This window comes from Poecilia mexicana, unplaced genomic scaffold (genome assembly GCF_051168715.1).
Source record: "Poecilia mexicana isolate PSO_F unplaced genomic scaffold, ASM5116871v1 scaffold_7, whole genome shotgun sequence".
Taxonomy (NCBI): Eukaryota; Metazoa; Chordata; class Actinopteri; order Cyprinodontiformes; family Poeciliidae; genus Poecilia; species Poecilia mexicana.
Genome location: NW_028263376.1, coordinates 13,619,627 through 13,638,267, shown reverse-complemented (window position 1 = coordinate 13,638,267; position 18,641 = coordinate 13,619,627). Strand labels below are relative to the sequence as shown.

At 39.5% G+C, this 18,641-nt stretch overlaps 1 protein-coding gene across 1 annotated transcript in view; it reads right to left on the bottom strand.

Moving 5' to 3' along the window:
• Positions 1-857: 857 nt before the first annotated feature.
• The window catches only part of xkr7b (XK, Kell blood group complex subunit-related family, member 7b), a 37,012-nt gene continuing 19,228 nt past the window's right edge, over positions 858-18,641 (bottom strand). The window contains exons 2-4 of the mRNA XM_088007516.1: positions 11,926-12,125; positions 7,574-7,793; positions 858-7,416 (exon numbers count right to left, since the gene is read on the bottom strand). Of these exons, the coding sequence (XP_087863642.1) occupies positions 6,609-7,416; positions 7,574-7,793; positions 11,926-12,125 (1,228 nt within the window). The 3' untranslated portion in view covers positions 858-6,608. The remainder of the gene's footprint in view (positions 7,417-7,573; positions 7,794-11,925; positions 12,126-18,641) is intronic.

The following is an 18,641-nucleotide window of genomic DNA, read 5'->3' as shown; positions in this document are numbered from 1 at the left end:
TATCCAGAGTGGTTCTTCAGACTGAACTTTGCAAAGAGTCAATGTGTCCAGAAGAGTTTCATCACTGAATATCAGGAAGTCTGAACAGTCACTGCATCTCTAATATGACATGCCATTCTAACTGCATCTACGTAAAGGTGCAACTAAAAGCATAACTCCACCCCAGAAAAATGTTGAAAAATTTCACTGAAGTGGGCGGAGTGAAGAGGGGCGTGGCCAATTGTGGGGCTTGGGGTTATTGCCACCTTAATGACTTCGTCTATATATTTAGCAACTTTTGTTTTTTTTGGGGGTGGGGGGTCTTTACTGGTGATAGTGTGAAAACTTTAGTTGCAAATTTTGAAGAATAAAACAAATTTACACAAAAATGTCCCAGTTTGCACAGAAACACAAAAATATCAGCACAAAGAACCAATTTATGCATTTTAGCATGACTTAACTTCTAATAGATAAACCCTGCTCTGTGAATTTTTGTTGTATTTTTATTTATTTATTTATTTATTTATTTATTTATTTATTTATTTATTTATTTATTTATTTATTTATATTTTTTTTACCAGACATAACAAGTAGGTCATATACATTTCTATAAATCCATAACAAATCCATGAAGAATGAACGTTTGGTTTTATCATCAACTTTGATGCATGTGATTCTTGATTTTTCTGAGATCTGCACTATAAGAAGTTCCCCATAAACACAAAAATTATGCAGCTTTTTCCTAAACAATAAAAGATCCATATTTAGAAGGAAAAACAACACCTTTAATACACCTTTAATTTGTGAAAAAAGTAGAAGTTAAATAATCCACCGACTTCCAGCTGTCATGCATCAAAGAAGACACAAACGCAGGCCTGTTGAGTTTATTCTGATGGCTGTTGAGCCATGTTTACTACAGTATTTTTCCCACCTACAGTAATCAGCACAGCTTGTTGAGTTCTTTGTTTTTCTTCTTTTTTTTAACATCGTCATAGATAATTTTCACCACAGGTTTATTTTTCTGCTTGCTCACTCAAAGGATGTTTAAGCGGCATTATCAAAAACAAAGTAGAAGAGGAAACTGAGAGCACATCCTTACAGTACACACATACTTTACATACACAACATACTTACATACCAAAGCACACATACTTGAACACGCACATCCTAGAATAGTATCACTCTGATATTTACAGAAATATAGAATGAGTAAAAAAAACAAACTATTTTCATATTTTACATCTTAATAAAAGAGTCATACCAAAGACATGGCCACCAAGTGAGCAAACAATAGATAAATAGATATAAAACAAATACAAAAATAAATCAACATAAACTCCTTGCATTAATTAACAAAAGATGATTCGAGCTTTTGGACTCGATAACATTTAAACATGTTCTTGTTCAAGTCAATATATAATCAGCACATTACTATCAACTGTTATCTTAGCTTAACGACAGAAAAACGGCTGCATGACCCAATCAGAGAAAGCAAAGTGTACCTTGGCCTGTGACTGGGTGGTTTGTGTATGCACCAGCCGCACATTAGCCTGTCAGGTCATGATCATTTGTAACAAAAAGTCATTGTTTTCAGCACCATTAACACCTGTGTGTATGTCACCAGTGGACTGACGTCCCCGGGTTCAGGTAGGACACGGTCTGCGTCATCAAACTGCGGCTGTTTGCTTTTGTTTGCCTTCCTGAATGATCTGGATCATGGTTGATGCCCTTCCCACTTATTGGTACAGATGTGTCAAAAGTCTTAAGATAAATATTTTATTGTAGCAAAGTGAGGGGATAAATAAACACCAAAGTAAAAAAATATATATATTTCCTATATCATGATGGCCACACTTAAAATCTCTGTAAAATAATAATTTTGAAGTTGACCAATGTGTTTTATAGGCTTTAATGGCCAACAAAACAGGCAAGTAAGAAAATAGCTTCCAGAAAAAAAAATCCCCTCAACCTAAAGGTTTTACAACTGGCCCTTCAACAAACATGTCTGGATGAGTTTATCTGGTCCCCACGCAGTAAGGAGGGTGGTAAAGAACAAATATGCATCTCCAATGTGCCAAAGAGTGGCAGAGAGGGTCATCCAGTCTTTATCACCATTAGACACTGTCTGGAAAAAGTCCCACCACCAAAAATATAATTATGTGGAGTTTGATCATCCCTGCTCGGACATAAACTATTATGAGATTGAGCTTTTTAGCTACAGTCCAGGTATATCAGGTGTAAAACAAGAAATTAATTTGTGGTAAACCTTCCCGTGTTCATTGTTAATTATGGCGATTGACCTGTAAGCTGTGAGGCAGTTTCTCTTCCAAATATATTGGAATATTTCAAGATTGAGTGGCACGTTGAGCACTTGGATGCTGATGCAGAAGAAAAATCAATATAAGGGTTCTCAAGGTTTAAAATCCTTTTCTATTCGCTCTCAGTCCGCGGATCCAAACCCTGTAAATAACCCTGCGGGCTGAAGTCTGCATGAAACCGTTAAAGATCCCTCTCTCTGCTCGCTCCAACCTTCTGAAACATTAAAGGAGAAGACTTTAAGTGCAAAGACCTGGAGTGAAATTATGCAGCTTCAATGGAAAGTTAAGACTTCTTTGCACATCTTTACCAGTGAGCCAGTAAGTGTGGAGGGCATTATGTAAGAGTCAGAGCACCTCTGTCCTACTGTCTTTTAATGACACAGACTGGGTTTTCTTTACGTTCCACCAAACACTCAATGAAGCAATCCTTCAAACACATCAGGAAACAGAAGAGTGTGTTTGCGCCATCAGCAAAACACTCAACGGACGACGACTGAGGACATAATAAAGCAAGAACAGAAGATGCTCTTAGGGTCACAATGTACCGGCATTTGAGTCTTTTTTGATATTTCTCAGAGTTCTTTGAATGCAACAATCGATTTTGTTCACTCAACGTGGCAGCAACAGAAATCTCCAAATTTAATGTCTTCTGATATATTGAGAATCTTCATAGCTGTATTATGGTGTTCATTGGTACCTGCATCAAGGAGCTATGGACTGGGATCTTCCTCAAACACTGAGATCTACTGCTTTCTTACTGAGCCTCAACATCTTGATGTTACAGCAACAAAGTTGAAAAACCCCATTTAACTGATGGCATGCACAAGGATAGTATTTCTATAAGAAAAAACACCCACCTTTGAGTAAATGTTACCACTTTACACATAATCACTACATTGCTGTAAGTTTTTCTCAAAGAGACAGAAAGAGACCTCCACTTCTTACCAAGTCAGACCAACTTTTAGACGGAAACCTCACCTAACGGCTTCAGAAAAAGACTAAGTCTAAGTTCAAAGAGGCTGTTGGGGAGAAATAGTTTGATGAAGATGAAAGTGAAGCTGTTGCTGACCAGGCAAGATCTTTCATTCTCTAGCAGATAGTGACATTTAGCCACACCCTGTTAGTGATGGGGCTAAACTTTGACCTCCGAAGCTGCATCCTAGGTAGCAAAAGCTGGAGGACCATCTGTTTTTAGCAATCCATTGGTTTCCAACCAGCTAATTACTAACTTTGGTTATCAGCTGAAAGACAAATCTGATATGTTGAGGATCCATCTTCATCTTTAACAAGCCTCAAGTTAAACTAACTTAGAAAATGTCTCATGAAAATATGAAAAGAAAAATCCAAACGCTGCTGGTTGTTGATTCGTTAAAAACTCAACAATGTATCCCCGTCACCTGCGGTTTTGAATTGTCCAAGATGAAAAACGAGAACAGACACATTGATTCAGCCACTTTCCTTCTGTCTTCACTGCTCCCTTCTTTTTCATACACAACATTAAAAGAAAGAGCAACATCCAATGTTTATTCAATAACTGACATGCTGCCAAAACATGCCCACACCCAAAAGCATCAGACCTGAACTGTTGATTGTTGCCTCAGTGTATGGAGTCTAAATTGATCAGGCATGGGCCGGTAACCAGTATCAAGGCATACAAGGGTTTTTAGACTACTAAAAAGTTCCAACAGTTTAAAGTCATTTTACTGGGCTTCCACAAATTCACTGGAATAAGGTAAGTTTGACCAACTGCATGGATGAGCCTGAGTGCTGCCTCTCCCTCTTCTTGTTGATGAGCTGATTGAAAGAAAGGTACTATACTCTTTCCTTGCTTACAAAAAGGACAAATTTGGTGGTTTGGAAATATATCCAGTCTTCTCTGTGCTTCCAGTCTTCTCTGCTCTGGAGTCTCCTTCCAGTTGTGCATGCTTGGAAAACATCCAAAGGGGCCTAGGACTTCGATCAAAGAGTGGAGTCCATCCTGCACAGGAATAAGCATCTTTGTTGTGCTAAACATGTGGAGACAGCATTGGTTTTGGTGTAAAATGACCAGATAGCCCTTCAAAGCAAACCAGGCGACTCATACTCCCTCATAGACGTTCTTCAGATGCAAGTGGCCCAGACAAGCAAACTCATATGACCTAATAACTCTGCTAGGGTAAAGGTCTGGTCCATCCATGGGCAGAATGAACAATAACATCATCTTAACACCATCATAAATATGTAACTTTCTGAACAATTGCTGAGTTTCTATTTTAGATAAAGGTAATTAAATCAAGAATTTTTAATCAAAGTTGTGAGTATCTCATACCGGCCCATGCCTAATAGTGGCAAAGTAAACTTCTGCCCAAAGCTATGCATTTAAAGGAATGTGTTCTCCAAACAAAACCAACTGTAGATTATAAAACAAATGGATTTAGTCTCTGGGCATCGCCTGTTGGTTGGTAGTTTGTAGTTTAAAATCCTCTAATTTGGCAGAATATTGACCTTTTTAAAACCTGACAGTAAAGCCTTAGTTTGGACTGGATTAAGGACCAAAACAATGGAGACCATAAAGATTTGTATTCAAAAGATGTTTTTTTTTAATTGGAAACTACTGGAGTCAGAGCCACTAATCAGTGCTGTTGCACTTTTAGGAACTTTCTCACTTCTGTTTAACTTCTTGATTCAGTGACCACGTCCACCAACGATATACACTCCAAGGACCAGCGTTGTTTATACAGTTAATGCTCTCCCTGCCTGAAGGGGGAGGCAGAACCTTCTTAATCTTAAAACACGATGGTCCTCCAAAGAAACCAAACCCAACAAAAGAACTTAGACGGTGGGCATATCCTTTTTGTTACAAAAGACATCAACTATTGCAACTACCTAGTTTGCAAAAACATATCTGTACTCTTTGTCTTGACAGTTAACTTTAAACAAGTGTTATATTTCTTTTTATTATTTTTGCCCTCAAAATCAAACCCTTAAAAACCAGTTCATAGTATACTGAAATAGACCGTGATATCCTCCTTATCCTACATAATATGAGTTTTAGAAAAAAGTGAACCACTTTGGACAACATTTAGACTCTTACGAGTAAATGAAGCTTCCTTACTCACAAAAGGCATTCATCACCTAACTACAGCTTATTTTAACATCTTATACAGTATTGGACATCTGCATTTATTCAACTGTACATCACAGACCTGTTTCTGGCGATTTACAGCATGCCATCCATCGGTAGCCGTTTGAGAAGCTGCTCACGTACATCCACTTATCAGATCCTCGTTCAGCTTTCCAAGCAAGTCCGTTGGTGCTGGGGTCGACAGTGCAGCTAGGATGTAAACAGCTAGACTTGTGCTATGGCTGCAGTTGTGGCACAAATGGATGGGTGAATTGGTATCAGTTGTATTGCAGGCCTACGTTTCATGGACCGTCTGAGCTTAGACTGAGTTACGATCCATCATCGGATGAAAGCCAAGGCCCTGCTGGGGAATTCGAGCAGCTTTTTCCTTTAGACGCCTCTGACAAAATGTTTAAAGAGCACAATTACCAAAGATTTGTGAGGCACATGCATCCTTTTGGGGACATGACTGGATGGAAAGAACAAAGCAACCCTTGCAACAAATCGACTCGGACTCGTCTGTGTGTATTCTTGCAAGTCATTGTAATTCTCTGAAGCATGCTGAAGTGACTGATTGGGAAGAGGTGTCTGTTTATCTTGGCTAAACCTGGGATGAATTTGGTTGTAGACAATGACTCAGCATCTGTGAATGCCAAATCTATAGGCTGTAGATTTATGTATTTTGCCCAAACCCAAAATGATTGTATGCCCCATGAACACTCTGACAATCTGTTTCTTCAACATGTCATACATTTCTGTTCTGTCTCTGTGGCCTGAGGCTTCAGTTCATGTAGCAGACTGTTTTTTTTTTTGTTTTTTTTAATTATCTCAAGCTTTATTTCTCTGGTGTCCTTTTACTTGTTGTCCTCACCGTCCAGGTTGAAACAAAATCTAACACTTACTGGTCCCTTGTGTAAGATTAAATTCCTCTTGTTTGAAGTGTTAGAAAATGAGACAATCCTGGCTCAGTATACTCCATTAACTTCCAACAGGTAATTCTTGCTATATGTTCTTCAACAGCTTTGGTCCCACATTGAGGTTCACATTTCACAATCGCAGTTTGACAACCTCTTTTTTCAATGAGAGTCGCCCGACACTCTGTCTTCTTTTCATGTTACTCCCGGCACAGATATTCCTGGGTTGAAGACTGATTCCGGGCTGAGCCTTGGACCCAGACTGCGCTTTGTAGTTTAACAGCCGCTGTTGGCTTAAACAGTTGTCTCATATTCTAACACCTCTTTGCTGCCCATCAAGCTGCTCCTGTACTGTATCCGTGGACTTATGGCCGAGGTGGTCTCCAGAAGCAGGATGGTCTTGCGGAGGCGGCGGTCGATAAAGTGTGCGTCCCAGGCTGGGTATCGCTTTCTTGGGAGGTCAATCCTGATCACAGGACCCTCTTGTGCACGGGATGTGGAGGAGGTCCTGTGCAGCAGAGCGGGAGAGGAGGAAGGGGAGGGACGTACCTGGAAGACAGGCAGGCAGCTGTCCTTGTCTCTGTCCCGCTCCCCAGGAACCGGATCCCCCAAGTCTTTATCCTTAGTCCTGGGCAAAGTCCGTGGAGGACTGGTAATGACCATATCCGTTTGGGACCCTTGCGATGGAGTAAGGCAAGCGTCAATAACTCCCACCATCCCCCCTGTTCCTACCACACCCTCATCGACGCATCCTCCCCACTGGGAGCCCAGAACAGGCCCGTCCGGGTGCAGCCAGCAGTAGTACACCAACATGAAGAAGGTTCCCAGGGCAAAGCTGCAGGCCACCAGGCACACCACTACCAGGGCGGATGAGTCACTTGTTTGGGGGCCACGGTAGGTATACCAGGCCGCGGTCAGCGCCACGTTCTCAGCCAGAGTCACGGAGTAATACAGAGCCATTCGGAAGCGACTGGGCCCTTCCTTGACGTTGAACCAGCAAAAGATGTAAATGATACCCACAACCATGTTGTAGATGATTTCTTCCCACTTGGACATGCAGAAGTCAGTCTCACCCTGGATAATCCAGAAGGTCATCACACACCTAAAGCACATCAACAGAGGTAAAGTTACATGTAATCATGTTGGTTTTTTTACAGGTATATTCAATATTTCAAATCACCATCTGAAGTACTGATACTCTTAAAGGAAGCATCTTAGTCTGAATGCAAACATTTTGAGTTTGATCAAAAATTACACACCAATGGCTGACGATGAAAATGCCAAAGTAGAGCTGGAAGACAGAGGCAAAAAGGGCGAAAGCCACGGTCCTCGCCCCGATGGTGAAGAAGTGCCACAGCATCTGGGCGATCACGGCCTTGTAGGACATGGGCAGCTTGTCGTCACGAGAGTCTCGGAGAACCTTCTGGTAGGAGGCGATCATCCAGGCCAGTGAAACCAGAGATGCTGAAGCTGAGAGGCCTGGTGAAACAGGAAGTGGGAGGAAAAAATAACTAAAATAGACTACAGGTAGGAAACAGAAAAGTACCACTTTAATGTTTTGAATTCTTAAGATCTTGTTAGATTTACGTTGATGTCAGGACAAAAAACGAAAAAAAACTGGATGCAGTAAAGACCCTGTGTCTCCGACACCTTTTGATTGTTTAAGTGTAGTTATGTTTACCGAATTTCAACCAGATCACTCGAACTTATTAGCATCTCATCACCTTGGCTCTTTAAAAGGCCCATCATAGACTCTTGGTGTTTCGTCCTACAGCAGTTTTATTTTATGCAGTCAGTTGGACTGACTGCATAAAAAACAACCACAACCAAACAACAACCACAACCCAGGAAAGGTCAAACAAGTATTATAGACATATTTCAGAATGGAACAGTTTTTTCAGTGGGTTTAGTTTGTTTGACTCAATGCAAACCACACCAGCTGAAACTGTAACAAATGTTACATCTGTGGTCCCCAACAAAACAGATTCTCCCAGATTATCAGGAGGCAGAAAGCAGGTCAGACACATGACCACAGACATGGACATGAGAGTTCAAAAGCAGGAGTTAATGTAGGCAGTGGGACAGGTGACATCAATCAGCAACCAGCAGACAGCCAGGCGGGAGGGGCAGAGCGGTGGAGCAACATTACAGCTGACAGGAACGGTGAGGATCATGACAGTTTGCAGTGAGCTGAAGAATCACCAGCTTGCAAATTAAACTTTGTGGCCCACCATGAGCTGCACGGAGCACAGTTCAACACATTAAACATTCATGTGTGTTAATTAAGTTAGCTTGTCTGAAATTATCCACGGATCACACTGAGATGGCAGCAAATTAAAGCAGAGGCACCTCAACTTTGCATTTTAATGTTATTTTTGATCAATGTTGCTTTAAATGATTTTCTCTAATTGAATAAATTTTTTCTGGGTGTTTTTTAGGCAGCCACTTCTCTGATGGTTTTTACTCAAATGTAAGAAATGTTTTCTTTAAATAAGTTTATGAGTTTATGGTTAAGGTCCAACATCTTCAAACTTTAAAAGTTTGAAATTACGTTTTTGTTGCTGTTCAAACCATTAATCTGATAAAAAGCTTGGATGTTGTTAATAAATGTGTTACAGATCAAGTTTACAGGATCCTCTCTATTCAAAACCAGTAACTAGATGTGTGTTTGTGCAACTTTCCTTTACTATAAATTTGCTAATCCGTTGATGTACTGCACTATTTTCTTTGGAAATTCAAATATTTTTTAAAGCAATAATTAACTTATTTGTTTCAACTTGTTTCTCAGTTTGTTTCCAATTTTTTCATCTGCTAACCCAATTATTAACTAACCTACTAGTTTATCTGATTGCCAGTGCATTTATTTGCCAACCCTATTTTACTCCTGTGTTTTGCTTGCTGATGTTGCACATGGTTTTATTTGCTAATCCATGCTTTTATTTTGATTTATTTTTAACTGGAAATAAAATCCACACGAGGTGAAAAAAATAATTCAGAATTTAATAAACAATAAATGTAAACAAGACAAAAAATATCCTTAATTTTACATTGCAGTTGAATCCCACTGTCGGTTTGTACACGCTGTCCCTTTGTGCCGTTTAATTCTCTTCTGTAACTGTGTGTCATTTATTTTCATATTTTTTTATCGTCATTATTGTTTTTTCCAAAATGATGCTCTTGAAAACATTATAAATGTGTCTTCTTTGCTGGAACTGCAGACCCGGTTACAGCGAGTGATGCTGACCTCCATTTCAGCGGACCGCGGCTGTTTCGGGTTTCCTCCACAGACAGTAGGAGTGTTCAGTGGAGCTGCATGCAGTAACGTTCTCAGAGGGACCCGAGTGCGCTTCCAGTGACTGTCAGAGCACATTTACTGCCTTTTCTGGAGAAACACAGAGCTGGGCTGATTTACTCCACTGTCAGCCAGGCATGTCACTATCCATGCAAAGCTGTTATGGTCAGTGGGCACAAGGTTTATCTTCAGGGTGTGGAGATCTCTGCCATTTAAGATGCTCTGATTTAAGATAAACACTTCATGGAGGATACAGTTTTCTGTTTTTACTAACATCTTTAATGTGATTAGATGTAATTTTTTTGCATAATTCCAAATATTTATGATTGTAAGTGGAAAACAGTTATATATTTGATATAATTTACCTGTACTATAATAACTTTAGATGATGTATTTATGACTGTGTTTTATTCTGCGTGTTTTATCTTGTTCCTACGTGTTTTTTGTTTAAAATAACATTATCAGGGAAAAAAGAGAGAGAATATGAGGAGAGGAAACAGAAATACTACAGAGTATTCACCCACTTCAAAATAAGAGCATGAATATTAACATCTAACTACTTGAATATTTCTTAGCAGTCGATAACCAAGTATTCAACGCAGATGTCAAAGTTTACAAAACAGCCAATTACATAACTTATCTGTAAAACTAAATTCAGGGGAAGATAAAGGTTTTCAAGGTTTAGAAAAAACACTCAAGTCCAAAATAAAAAAAATTGCTCAGCTAAACTGAAACAGAGCAGAACCTGTTCTACCCTGATGACCGTAAACACCACAAAAATCTGATGCAAAATGACCAGAAACAGGAACTGAGTCGGGCCGAGCCGTTCCGGGCCGGGTCGGGTTGGGCAGCTGCACATTTGTTTGGAACAAATGCTTCCTTACACTGCAGACAGCAAAACAGTAAATGGCCTGAACTTGTACAGCACTTTATCAAGCCCAGAGGACTCCAAAGCACTTCACACTACATTCAGTCATTCACACACAGAGTCACATGCTGATGGTGGCAGGCTACACTGTAGCCACAGCTGCCCTGGGGCAGACTGACAGATAGCCCCTCTTCTCTCCTGTCTTACGGAAATGTGAAGGATTCGTCTTTAACACTTCTTCAGGCACACGTGTGTGTGTGTTCATGTCTCTGTGTGTGTTTGTAGGTTTTATGTGTCATTCCTGTGTTTCCAGTGCTCGTCCTCTGCTGCTGCAGCCAGGTGTGTGTGTGTGTGTGTGTGTGTGTGTGTGTGTGTGTGTGTGTGTGTGTGTGAAGCTGGAGAAAGGAGCATTGTTTTGTTTTATTCATCAAAGAACAATCTGCTTCTTGTAAGAGTGGCATAAATAAAGCATAGACTCTCCCACCGATATCTGCCTTCAGGACTCACACACACAGATTTTTGTATTTCTACCTGTTTTACTGACATCCATGCCTCACCCAACACATTACCAGTCTGTTGCTAACACTAACCTTAACCAAAACGTTGGAAAAGAGATTCCATGCATCTGCAGGAGTTTTTCTGTTGCTTAGCCTGTGTTCACATGGACCGAAGCATTTTGGGAAACAATTCCAGGGTCAAACACGATTCAAACAGTAGTTTCATGTTTGTGTGTTTTAGTCCTTATAATATGTTAATTTAGTTTTATACTTTTATCTTTGTGTGAACCCACATGCCTTTCACTTTACTGCTGTTACACCTGGATGTACATTTACCTTTTAGCAGTTGTAGTTTTTAAGATAAAAAAAAAGTTTCCAAAAGTCCCCAGATATCAACAAAATCAAACAAAATCGACATTTATTAATTGTGCAAATTGTGTTGGTTTGTGCTGCTAAAATATTTTAGCAGAGTTCATTGACTCTAAAATGTTGAGGTGTTGGTTGACCTTTGATGACCTCTGGTAATGCCTGTGGTGTGACCTCTGGGGGTGGGATCTTAACTCAGGCTTCTGGCTGGTTTTACTCATATCTACTAATTAAAAACCATTCTGCTGTTATACCTTGTAAATGGCTACTCTATCTTAATATAACTTTAAAAGGCTATAGATTATAGTCTATAATCTATTGTCTATAGATTATAGACTATAGATTATGGGAAGCGTAAAATACTGAGCATTTAAACATTTGACTGGAATCAGGTGTGAAAAGCAGCCAAATAGGATCCTTGGAGAAACTACAGGGCTGAAAAATTGTTAAAAAATTATAACAGTAAAGTCAAAAGACAGATTTAAACCGAATCAGTTTCCTAAACTAGGTATTTATAGAATCTTTCCTCTAAATAAAAAATCTTTCCATGAAACATTGAGTGTGAAGGCGACGCGGCGCCTGTCTGACCTTGCAGCGGCAGCACGCCGTTCCCGTGGATCATGATGCTCAGCTGCAGGACGAGCTGCGGCGCAGACTTCAGGAAGGCCTCCAGCAGGCGCAGCATGGTGATGTCTGCGCTCTCGAACATCAGCCTCCAGTGGAAGTGACGGCGGGGCCCGTTCCTGTGCCACCGGCTCTGGGCACCCAGGTAGAGGGCGTGGACATACCTGAAGACGAGAAACACAGGTTTGAAATGGTTAGAAATAAAAGGTTGGTCTGTCCTTCAAAATCCAGTTTGGTTAGTCAAAAATGGAAAACATGCAACAGATTCCAACAAAAAGCAATTATGGTAGAACTGATGTCACTTTGCAACACACTTTTTCCTTCTTATGACACATTAAACACTTTCTGACGTTGGTGAAACCCAGATATTAAATGTTTTAGGAGATGATTTTGTCACTTCTTAACGTTTTCAACAGCTTTGACACTGTTGTAACTCTGTTTCAAATTTGTTGACAAATTTTATTCATGAGACAAGTCAGGACTGGTTGCAGATGATTCCCAGCAGCAATACTCTTCTCTTCCTCTTCCGTGACTTTGTAATGTGCTCAGATATTTCTGCTTCAAGGGTGCCATCAGGTAAATGCAGATAAAATTAGCTTTGCCAAAGCCACAGTTCATTACGAAGCTGCAAAGCGTTGCTGAGAAAACTCAGTGCTTTCTAGAAATACAGGAGCAAAATAAAACATGGACAGCAGAAACAGGGCTGTCCAAAATGTGGCCCAGGGGCTGTTTGTGGTCCTTGGACTGATTTTGTGCGGCCCTGAACTTCAATTTAAAGATGATACAAATATGGCTGGCAGTGGCTGTTGCAGACTCTTAATTTGTAATTTTCTTACAATGGAAAATGTAAAACACAAAGTGTTTGTCTTTGTATAACTAACCTTTAACAAAATAGACTTTTATGGAGGACCAAAACTGACATCATAAATATATATTTTGTTTTTCCTTGTTCTTACACATGCTTTATAGAACATACAAATTATGTCAAAATGAAATCGGTGCTTGAGAGTTGTAGGTTTTCAAGGGCACATACAGTTTAAATTGAAGTTAGTGAGTTAGCATTAGCTTCTGCTAAATACTGTGTTGTTGTAGAGTTTTAGCATCAGCAGAACTAGTGTTTATGATTAGTGCTTTAGTGTTAGCACAACTAACTGACCCACCCCTTTGACAGCATAAAAATAAAACAAAACAAAAAACCCCAGCTGACATAAGACTAAACAAACAGAACGTTGCTAATCCCGTGTCCTGCAGAAACACAAATAGAAATGTGACATATCAAGCTGATACTGACAGGTTAAAAAATGACAAACATTGGCAGATACAAACGTTCAGGCCAAAATATGTGCAGGCATGCATATGTTTGGATCATCTCCATCATCATGACATGTAACTCTGCCTGACAGAGGGGGGAAAGGAGCGAAAGGCAGGAGGAGAGACGAGTTGAAGAGGAGAGTTAAAACTGCTGGAAAACACGATGACAGGAACATCCTGCACTTCTGCATCTGCAAGCAGATTTTAAATGGAGGAGTAAAAATAACCGGTCAGTTTGTGCTCCACCACAGATTCATACACTGTCACCTACACTCAGCTGCAAATGTGACAAAGTCTCCATCCTGCACCACGCTGATATGCCCACAGGCACATATAGACTTGGTCAACTGACTGAAACTTACAGCGTCTCATGTTCATATAACGTATAGAAACACAGAAACACTCAGAGTGACAGACAAGCAGGAGGCCAAACAAGGCAGCCGGGAATCTGTGGCTCTGCAAATAATCTGCTGCCCAAGCAGGGTTGACACTCCTCTGCTCCATTCAGTCGCCATTTCCTCCGTCTACTCAGCTCTTTAACTGGCTCTGCTTTCAGCTTTTGCCACTTATTTATCTAAATTATGTTTATTCATATAAATGTGGTTTCTAAATAGACCAAAAATACAGAATATATCAAACTAATTCAGATACATCCGTAGAGAAATGTTAGATTCAATGGCACACAATCCAATTTGATGTTAAATGTTTAATCACATTAATCAGAAGTTCAGCCCAATGTACTGATGTTATGATTTTGCAGGCACTTTTACCCAGAGTTTGAGTATCTTTCCAGATATATTTCAACCAAACCAAATCATCTGACTGAGGAGAACAACTAAACCATCTGAACTAAAATCACTTTCACTTCATTTCAGGTTTACTTATCTTTTGACTTTTCCTCAAATGATTTTGATGTTAAATGGGACTGGATTTAAATGAGTTTGTGAAGAAAAAGACAGTTTACCCCCACTGTATAATCTGAATTTAACAGAAAATATAAGATCTAAAGTAAGAAAAGACTGAAACAAAATACTCTAAATGTTTAATCAAAAAGAAATGTTTAGCACCATAAAACCACAAAGCTGCAGCTGTAGTTCAGGTTCCATCCACTTCATCTTCCCTGCCCAACATGGCGGCTTTCTAGCGTACATTTTCAACAAAAAGTCCCAGAAGCCTTTGCTGATTCTTGTAAAATGTTCTTACAGCAAAATATACAAGTTAATGTTACTATTATCAAAATGAAATCTTTAACTGTCACTAATCAGCTCACTTTCTCCTTCTACTACTCTCCATTATTTGCTACAATTTCAACTATTAACGTTTTGTTCTCAGTTATTTTTCTCTCCATAGGAGCCACACTTGTTCTGGTCTTCTGTTTTACTGTGATTCCTTCCTGCAGGTATTAATCCGTCTCAATGACTCAATGCAATCAGCTATAGATAGAAAACTTTTTACACTAATTTATGATTTATAAAGTAATAACTTCATAAATCATAAAGTGCTTAAAAGACACTGGTGACCTCTCCACCATTCATCCAACGACCTTTGGTGATATGCAGTAATCCCTGCATCATCATAAAATGGATGGACAGATGCTCTAAAGGTTGATAACTCAACTCTTACTGGCTGTTACTATCAATCTGCCAAAAAAGAGCCAATGAAAGAAGGTCTGAATTGATTGAACCTCTGACCTCTGACCTTCCCTCCTCGTCGTCTTTTGGGCCATAAAACTGGACAACGGGTTCTGAGCCAGCTGGTTCATTAGCTTGACTCACTAACTCCAGCAGATTTCCATAAATCCTGCAGATCAGTTCGCTGTCATCACTTGCCTGAAGAGACTCTCAACCTGCCATCACCTCACCAGCAATCAGTGACATTTATTGCCTCTGTACATGTGTGTGTGTGTGTGTGTGTGTGCGTGCGTGCGTGCGTGTGTGTATGTGTGTGTGTGTGGTGTGTGTGTGTGGTCACACACTCGCCTTCTTCAGATGGCTCTTATAAAACATGATTGTCCATATTGGTCAGACGTTAATCTGCAGCATCATTTGATTCAGTTACATAAATAAATTTGTGCGTCTGCACTGCAAAAACACAAAATATTTACAGGTAATTTACTTGTTTCCACTGCAAATATCTTAGTACACTTGAAATAAGACAAAACTAACGTACAAGTAACTTTTTAGCAAGATATAAGATATGAAACTTTATATGTTTTTTACATATTTGTTGAAACGGTCACCATGTTGTATGAGACAGAAAATCTGTGAAAGGATCGATCTCCTCCTGCTCCTCCCTGAGCTTTTACTGCTGTATGAAGAAATGCTTAACGAATCAGAGCCAGTAAACGCTGCCAATCAATCTCATGTACTTGCCTCTAAACATGCTAATGGTGGAGAAACAACTTTTTAACGGTACAGGAAAACTGTTTATCCACCGTCATCAGTAGCTATGCCAGCTAGCCTTAGCATTCACGACTGGTTTTGCTAGCTGCAGCGTAGCAGGCAGGATGTAAGGGGGGGATGAGCAGCACCACAAGGAGGGTGATTGACAGCGCTAAGACCCATCTACTGGCTGTGATTGGTTGTTTCTAGTTAGTACTGGGAGCACTGGGAGCTCGATTTGTTAACAGATTATGTCTCAGTTTCAATAAATATGTAAAAAAAAAATATTTTTTTAAGTTACATACTGCAGGTTCAAGTGAATAACTACTTAATATTGATGAAAAAGTACTAGTACTATCACTAGTACTAGTACTAGTACTAGTAGTAGTACTAGTACTACTAGTACTATCACTAGTACTAGTACTACTGCTAGTACTAGTACTTATAACAAAACGGTTTTGCCATGTTACTTTTTCATCAATATTAAAGACTAATGGCTTAAAACAAGCTCCAATATTTTGCTGAAAAGTTACTTGTAAGTTTTGTCTTATTTCAAATGTACTAAGATATTTGCACTAGAACATTAACATAAATATTTGTTAAGTCTTTGTGTTTTTGCAGCGTGAGCAGCTTGTTTTACGGCGTTAAACTCTTGCAGCAGAGCAGAGGTTAAGCCTATGAGCGAGCGTTATTCTAGTAAACCCGGCAGCGGCTTTACGGTGGCAGCGAGCATTATGTTTTTGAAGGATAGTGTGAAACGGGTCAGTGAGGGCAGGAAACCTGTGAAGAATGAAGACACGAAGCAGCAGCTCCGTCAGACGTTCAGAAGTTCCACCTTGTTGCTCAGCTGTCGGCTCTTTTTCTGTTTTGGTTCATTCACACTGCTCTCATTGTGCCAGAAATTTGGCAGCAGTTAAAAAAAGAAAAGAAAAAAAGAAAACACTCTGCACAAACAGCAAACAGCTGCAGTGACAAGAGGCTGCAGGAGAGTAGAAAAGCATCAACTAAATTAATCAGATCAGTTCTTCCCATTTAAACTCTGGAGTGGAGGACTCTGGGGAATTTCACATAAACAGAGAATTGTGATGAATTACTGTCAGTGAGGAGAAGAAGAAAACCACTGAAGTGAAGCTGCTGAGTTTTATTTTACAACCAGATGGAAAACAAGATGGTCAGTGTTTATGGTGCTCATGTTTAGATCGTTTAAAGAATGAAATATAATTACATGATTGTCCTTTCTATCGCTTAAAATGAATAATTTCTCATCTATAGCTGCAGACTTTTCTGTTACTACTCCTGCCACAGGGAAATGCATGAAACGATGACGTTTCTAATGTAACGTCATCGTTCCTCCATGTATTCAGCTGACCTGAGCTGTTTTCTTCTTGTTTTGTTTTAAACATTTTCCAAGATATTGGTCATGAAATTAGTATAAATAAACTGAGAACATGAAGAGTTCATGTAAAAATAATGTTGTGAGCTCTTTAAAAATATATGCTACTATTAAAAACAATGGAGATATACATCGCATAGAATCAATAAAATATAGCAAAGTAAAATCAAAATGTGGATTTATTGATTAGGAATCCAACAATTAAAAACTATTTTATGACTGAAATGATTTGTAATGACAAGAAATGAAATAAAGAAGTAGAAGTCAGCAATCTGAAACTACTAATTAATCTGCTAATGTGTTAATAGTCACGCTAATTTTTATGTTTAGAGCTTTTGCTAATTTTAAAAACATTTAGCACACTTCGCTTCCCCTAAATAAACATTTCCAGATAAATTCTCAAGTGCTGATTTACTCTGCTGTTTTCTCGACTTTCCTTCAGTTGAATAAAGTTGAACTGTGTGTTGATGAAAAAGGTCCAGGTCCATTTTCAGATTGTTTCATTTATAACATGGAAGAAAAATATTTATAGAACTGGAAGAATCTGCCAGCAGAACAAAAACTTTTTCATCAATATTAAGGAAATGATTGTTTTGTTTCATTTCAAGTATGCTACAATATTTACACTAGAAACTAGACAAAAATACTTTATAAAGTTTTGTGTTTTTGCAGTGATCACAAATGTCTTCATTTTTCTTTTAGCAGACGTTTAGAGATCTCCCCCTCCCACAGGTTTTCATTGTAGCAACTCTTTGAATGAACTTTATGTTCTGAAGATGATCATTCACTGTTTCTCTCAGCTTCAGCAGCAACTACGATAATTTGATTGAGTTTGAACATCTGAGTGAAACCCACTGAAGTGACCACAAACTCGGTTTGCTCAGAGACATTGAACACGATCCAGAAACCGACCCAGAGGTCGATCCGATGCCTGGTTCAGCAGGATCACTTTACTTCCCAAACCTGCAACCGTTCAGCGAATGTTCGGAAAACCCACACAGAGCAGAAATAACGTCTTCTCTCAGTCTGCAAGGAGCTCAGCTGTCACCGCCGACCTACTTAGACTGTCACAGCGAAAAACGCAGCAAGCAGAGAGGAGGATGTGAGATTATGTGAGGAGAGTGCGGGGCGAGGAGAGGAAGAAAAGGCAGAGGAAGAGATACAGAGCAGGGGAAAAACTGGAAGGAAGAGGAGGAGGAGGAGAAACGAGCTGAAAAGGAAACGGAAAAATGCATTTATTGCGCCTTGGGATAAGATGAAGACCAAAATAGGAGAAGCTAAAAAATGAACAAATAGGGAGACAAAGAACAGGAGAAAGAGGAGAAAAGTGGTGGCAACAAAGAAAATGAAAAGAAATGACAAAACGCTTAAGTTTATATGAATGTATTTAGCTGGTGTGTGTGTGTGTGCGGGTGTGTGTGTGTGTGTGTGTGTGTGTGTGTAGGAAAAGTGCTGATTGCTGCTGCCAAGCTGCAGATCAGATACAATCACTCCAAGCACTGAAGTGTTTAATTGGGAAGTGTGTGTGTGTGTGTGTGTGTGTGTGTGTGTGTGTGTGTGTGTGAAACAGGTGATTTTTATCAATTCACTCCAGG